General features: G+C 38.8%; 1 protein-coding gene across 4 annotated transcripts in view; it reads right to left on the bottom strand.

The window, feature by feature from the left end:
- Positions 1 to 2,855: 2,855 nt before the first annotated feature.
- Positions 2,856 to 6,409, bottom strand: part of FSD1L (fibronectin type III and SPRY domain containing 1 like) — a 38,306-nt gene continuing 34,752 nt past the window's right edge. For all 4 annotated transcript variants that reach the window (XM_039350436.1, XM_039350437.1, XM_039350438.1 and 1 more), the window contains one exon: positions 2,856 to 5,772. In XM_039350436.1, the coding sequence (XP_039206370.1) occupies positions 5,650 to 5,772 (123 nt within the window). In that variant the 3' untranslated portion in view covers positions 2,856 to 5,649. The remainder of the gene's footprint in view (positions 5,773 to 6,409) is intronic.

Genomic DNA, 6,409 nt, shown 5'->3' with positions numbered 1-6,409 from the left:
GAAGCAGAGGCTCACTTGCCACTCTCCCTCTTTAGAAATAACGTTTAGTTTAATCCGCAAGGTTCCCGCGTTGCAACTAGCGCTGGACGGGTTCAGTTTGTTATTGTATTTTGCAGGTTCACGGATAGCGGCGCCCTGGTGGAGACATCAGTGTAGTTGGGAGTGCTGATTTGCGGGTGTAGGAAAGTGATGGGTTAAGTCGGGGTAGGCAATCTTGGCTCTTTTATGACTCGTGGACTTCAACTCCTAGAATTCCTGAGCCAGCATGGCTGGCTCAGGAATTCTGAGAGTTGAAGTCCACAAGTCATAAAAGAGCCAAGGTTGCCTACCCCTGGGTTAAGCCGAAGGAAGCTTAAAGCAGTGGTTCTCACCCTTTTTAATGCCGTGACCCCCAACAGGTCGTAAGTTGAGGACTACCCAACTGGTCGTAAGTCGAGGACTTTCCCTGCCTGGGAGTGCTGTGCATGCGTGGTGCCACCCCCTGCGCCGGCTGAGGCCTAGCTGGCAAGGGGCAGCAACGGCGCAGGGCGACCACTGGCTGGGCCACCAGCTGGCCCAGCCAGGTAAGGCACCCGCTGGGCCCCACGCACGGCAGCAACCTTCCCTGCACCCGCTGCTGTCCCGCTAGCCTTACCTTGGCCACCGCCCATTTGGGGTGGTGGCAGGCAGGCCCAGGCGCTCCTGGGCAGCCACGGCAAGCGGCAGCAACGGCGCAGGGCGACTACCAGCTGGCCCAGACCAGACAGGTTAAGGCACCCGCCGGGCCCCACGCGTGCCAGCAATCCTCCCTGCGCTCACCGACCTCCCACCCCTGGCCCTCTTTTATTTACTTTTAGTAGTTGCTCAGCAGGGAGGGAAGCTTTCCTTGCAGCACCATTTGCAGACTGGGGCTTTTGGCGGTCTCAGCAGGGCAGAGACAGCCTGGACAATTCCTGTTGGTTTTTGAAAGCCAATAGAATTAGATTCTATTCAAGAGAGTCTATTCTATTGGCTTTCGAAAGCCAATAGAATAAGAGGGAGTAGCACAGGTAAAGAAAAGGGGGAAAAAATGGCGGACAGCCTTGTTTGGCGACCCCCGTGAAATGGTTGTTCGACCCCAAATGGGGTCGCGACCCACAGGTTGAGAACTGCTGGCTTAAAGACTGGCTCTGCCCTGTGGGTTTCAGGATAGGGAAATCTGCCAAGCTTAGAAACAAAGCGGGATCAGGTCTAATAAGAATTTGCAGAAGAGACCACCTGGGAGCATAGACTGGACTGGGAAGGCGAAAAGATGCCAATAGAAAAAGTTTCCAGGAGTACTGCATTGCTGTTAGGAAAAAGCTATTTGCAGATTTATTTGAGAGAGATTATCAGCTGGAATATCTTTAACAAACTGACGTTATTGTTTTATAGTACTGGCAGATCTATAGTACAGTTCATTTAGTGAACGTTTGAAGTTACAACGGCACTGAAAAATGTGTTATAACCGTTTTGGTATCCCCATGGTCAGGTGATCAAAATTCAGATTCTTGCCAACTGGTTCTTGTTATATACGACAGTTGCAGTGTCTTGGGGTCATGGGATCCCCTTTTGCGACCTTCTGACAAGCAAAATCAATAGTTAAGCCAGATTCACTTAACCATGTTACTAACTTAGCAACTGCAGTGTTTCAGTTAACAACTTTGGCAAGAAAGTTCATCAAATGGGGCAAAATTCATTTAACAAATGTCTCACTTAGCAACAGAAATTTTGGGCTCAATTATGGCTGTAAGTTGAGAGCGACTTGTAGTTGCATGATGATTAGGGCTGCCCATCTACCCGATTATAAAAATAGAACGTACCTCATCCCACTTGGGATTTGTCCGCCCACTCATGGCAGGAGGCGGCATGCTGCAGACCTCGTCAGTCAGTGTATTTCTGACTGGGGTCCCCAAGAGCCTTCTCTGCTATTGCACCTGCCCTTTGGAATATCTTGCGCGCGCGCCCATGAGTTTGGTTTGGGGCTCCAGGATGGGGATGCTTAATAGTTTAATATCAGATCCCACTTCTCCCCCCACCATCCTATTCCCTCCTTACCCATCTTTTAGCTATTGTATTTTGTATATATTTTTGTATGTGTATTTTTGTAATATTCTATTTTTAATATTGTAAGCCACCCAGAGTCATCCTGTGATAAGATGGGTGACCAATACATTTAATAAAATAAATTCCTCGGTGCATTAAATCCATGACCATTTCTGTTTTGTCCATAGTTAGATCGTAATCAAAAGCAGTATAACATCAGAGATGGCCATATTAAGAGCTTGCTAGAAAAACCCAATTGAGCAGATTGGACTTGTTCAATTTGAGGAGAGTATGAATGAGAACCATATTTACTCAGACTGAAAGTCACCAGTTCGTTTTGGAAATTTCTATTGACTTTTTATAGTACTACTTCCTTCTAGCATGAAGTCCTCTAAAAAGTACAGCACTGTTCAATATCATAAGAACATTGTTAACTTTTTCCCTTGATCACTAAGCGGTAAACAAACTTGCACTGATAAAGTTTGTCTCTTCAGAAAGCTATAAAGGAAAACTGGGCACTATTTTCATGTAATTTGTTATGTTTATAGCCTGCCTTTCGCTCAGGAGGCATGCATACCAATCCCACCCCCTCAACAACCAGGTAGGTTTGCCTGAGCGTGTGTGGCTGGCCCATAGTTGCCCAGTGAGCTTCTGTGGCTGAGTGGACACAAACGTGGGTCTCTGAAGTGCCAGTCTAACCTCTTCACTACACCGGACTAGCTCCCTATACCAGAGAAACAATTCCACCCTTAAAGATACTGATTTCAGTAGCACAAGAATAGTTTATATATATAAAAAAAAGACTACAAGAGTGATTTTCCAGTGTTTATTAATACAAAATCCCTCCGAGATGTGATTGAGTTAAAGACACAGCAAATAAAAACACTCAATGGGCTCTAAGGCACCCAGTGTGGTTGGGATGAGATTATTATTTTTGGATACTTTTTCAAGGATTAAGACTAAAGCACCAAATGGAAGCAGAACCATCAATCCACAATATCCTTGTCTAGTAGTAATAATATGCATTCTAATCTCATTCTAATCTCAGCATCTAATACCAACAGCAGTGATATGGACTTAGTTTTAAAAGGCACGTGCAGAACTGTTTATCAGTGATAAAAAACGGAACAGTCAGCTTATAGGGCAAAATCTTGAATACACTTGTGCTCAATCTGTTCAATTTAGTGTCAAACCCCAAATGGCTAGAAGAGGTAAGGGTCAACAAGTGTGAAACCACCTACAGAAGAAATGCTACTGTACCAAATTATAATTTGCATAATTCAAATGTCAGTACTCATATAATGATTTGCTTCAAACCTGCTCTCCTCATAAAGAATGCATACCCAGAAGCAAGGCAGGGAACAGATAAAACAGTTCATTGGAAAAAGGGACTATTTCTACTTTCCTTAGCCAGTTATTTAAGTCTGTAATATTAAATTGAACTCTTAGTATTTGTCTTATATAATAATGCTGTAATATTTAAATAATACTACATTAAATTCTCATCCATAATATTGTCCATGTGGCTTAGGCTTTAACCTGTTGGTTTGACAATAAATTCACATAATTTGACATTTAATTTTAATCAAATATTCAGTTTCTAAGCTAGTTTACAAAGTTTTGGTACTCAGTTACTCAATGAAAATTTCTAATTTTCTGAATACCAAATCAGCAAAACTGATTTGTTTTTTCCCATAAACTTACAAAACAAAACTATTTATAATACAAAAATACATTTTACAGTAAGTAAGCAGACAAATTATGTACATACTGAAAAAACACTATCAATTGTTACTGATCTAGCATTCCTTACCCAAAACACAAACTATAGTAATACTTTCATTCAATATCTGCATGCTTGCCATCAAATAGAACTGATCAGAAGAACTATATCATTATCTTTTCAAAGTACTTTATAAGTAAAGAAAAAGTGTCTAAAGTGCTTAAAAAAAATCTCCTCTTGTGTCTTACTTTGTTAAATTGATAAGGGATTACTTTGCTGAACACCATCAGAACTAAATATCCCTTAACTATTTCACAGTGCTTATTTTCCTTACAATAGAGATAAGAATCTAGTATTTTTTTCAATACTTTTGGAGATGCATATTAAAAACTTCCAAATACTAGCACTGCAATAGAATAAAATGAGAAAGCAGTTGAGTTGTGGAATATTAATAGAGTCTGAATAATTGAATTGACAATGTATATCAGTCTGCATACGTACCTCTCAGTAGTAAATGATCAATTCTACTTTTAAATTTCATTCAATTTCCATAGGTTAGGTTAATTTGGACCAATTTCCACCATTCCAAATGTGAATAACATTTTTTGAACAATCCTTTTACTCCCCAGTGGACTTGGCATTTGATGTTCAAGCCAGTTATAAGAAAATTTTTATTTCATAACTCAAATATGCAAGTAGTATATAATTGAGATTAAATACTCTAAAAAGTATCACAAATACAGGGAGTCTTGCTTATAGAATATTACATTGTAAACAATTCCTTGGTTTACATGATACATATTTTCTTCTACACACCTTTAACATGATTCAAGTTGGTTGAAAAGGGGAACCGTCAAGAAGAACCTGGACACAGTTCAACTGAGAACATCCACCCCAAATTTCTAAGATTGCACGTATCTTTTTTTTTCAAACAGGAAAATTATGCGCTTTGATATAAAAAGCACCTTTCTTTACACTCTTTTGTGCAATTTCTTAAAGAGCCAAAAGATTTACAGAAAGTTAAATACAGACAGTGCATAGGGGAAAAGGAGAAAATTTTGTAGGGCTAAAAGCAAATATGACCGTATACTCTAAGCTTCGGATAGGCCTCTGACACAGAGTGGATCCTTAAAGATTCAGAAGTGCTTTGTAACCAAGTTCATTTTAACAGGCCTGGTAATTGACAACATTTATAAACATGAGAATGAACATCATAATGAAACAAACAGAAGCTTCTCTAAAATTCATTAAGTTAAACTGGTTGTAAATATAAACAGTAGTGAAATATAGATGACAGCTTCCATTCTGTAAAAGAATAGACATAAAATATCAACATAAAATTACTTAGGCTCAATAACAAAGTTAAGTCTTGGAGTCTGGCAATAAAAGAGCTACATTGAATGAAAGGACAATAATCAAAACATTAATTCATGTTCCTCCCCTTTTCTGTTTGTGGACATTTTTTTCTGATTATTAAAAGACTCCCATTTTACAAGCGTCAGTGTTTAGCTCCTTTTCTTATAGATTAAACCTAATTATTAGAAACCTAGAAAGGAGAAAAGCAGTGGGGGTGGGATAGAGTGGAGGGAAGTTATAGTAAGATCATACCTGTCTTTGTTACATATCATTCAAAATTAATTATCAGTCAAGCAACCATAAGACAAGTAGTCATGTTTAGTCTAAGAGAAGCATACAGCTGTAACCTGAAATATTCCTTTGCCAAAGCTGATATTTTCCTATTATACCACAATACATTCTTGCTAATACTTCAGTAGAAGCCAGTTTCAATACAAGCAGTTTGCACTAGTGGTGGTCAGACATTGGAAGTAGCAAGAATGCATTAAACTGTTCTTTGATCTTATTGTAGCTGTTAACCAGGAACATCACTGGACAACATTGGTTAGACTACCAGTGGAACCACTCAACCCATTTTCATTTTTCTGCAGTGTTTTCACAGCTGTTGGCACTTGCAATCCTGTTGTCAATGTGAGCCCACCACACCAAACCTACAAAATAAGGTATAAAGAACAGTGAAAAATTATTCAAGCTTTTTCTGAAAAAGAAAACAGATTATCACCAGAATCATATATTTCTCACTGTCTTATTATGGCTGCTTTAAAATCAAGCATTTCCTTTCTTTTCTTGACTATTAAGCTGACTCCAAACTATGCCCTAACCCTAAGCTGTACTTACAATATTAATTCTGGTATGCTGAACCAGCCAACTTGAAACCTACACTTCGAAGATGAATTGTTTCAATAAATCATGACATTGTACTAAAGAAAAATAAAAAAATCTTCCAGTCCTTACCTTATAATTATAACTCAATGTAGTTTGTTCCTATCATGATAAACCATACTTTATCTCAAATTTATCTTTTTATTAAGAATAATGATTGGTATGTAAAACACATCAGGAAAAACACAGTATTATTTTAACATTGAGTATACCTTATATGTATCATATAAAAACTTGTATCATATAAAAAAATAGTATATTGTTCTAATAAAGTCTCTGAAAGAATGGAAATACAAAATGGCAAGACGCAACTTAACACCAGAACTAGATTTAACTGCATGAAGCAGAATGAGCAACACACTGTCCATCTTTACCCAATTTTTCCCAAATTCTCACTCATTGAAG

This window comes from Crotalus tigris, unplaced genomic scaffold (genome assembly GCF_016545835.1).
Source record: "Crotalus tigris isolate CLP2741 ecotype Arizona unplaced genomic scaffold, ASM1654583v1 scf7180000018334.392729, whole genome shotgun sequence".
NCBI lineage: Eukaryota > Metazoa > Chordata > Lepidosauria > Squamata > Viperidae > Crotalus > Crotalus tigris.
The sequence above is the reverse complement of the archived record's forward strand: the minus strand, read 5'-3'. Positions and strand labels throughout refer to the sequence as shown.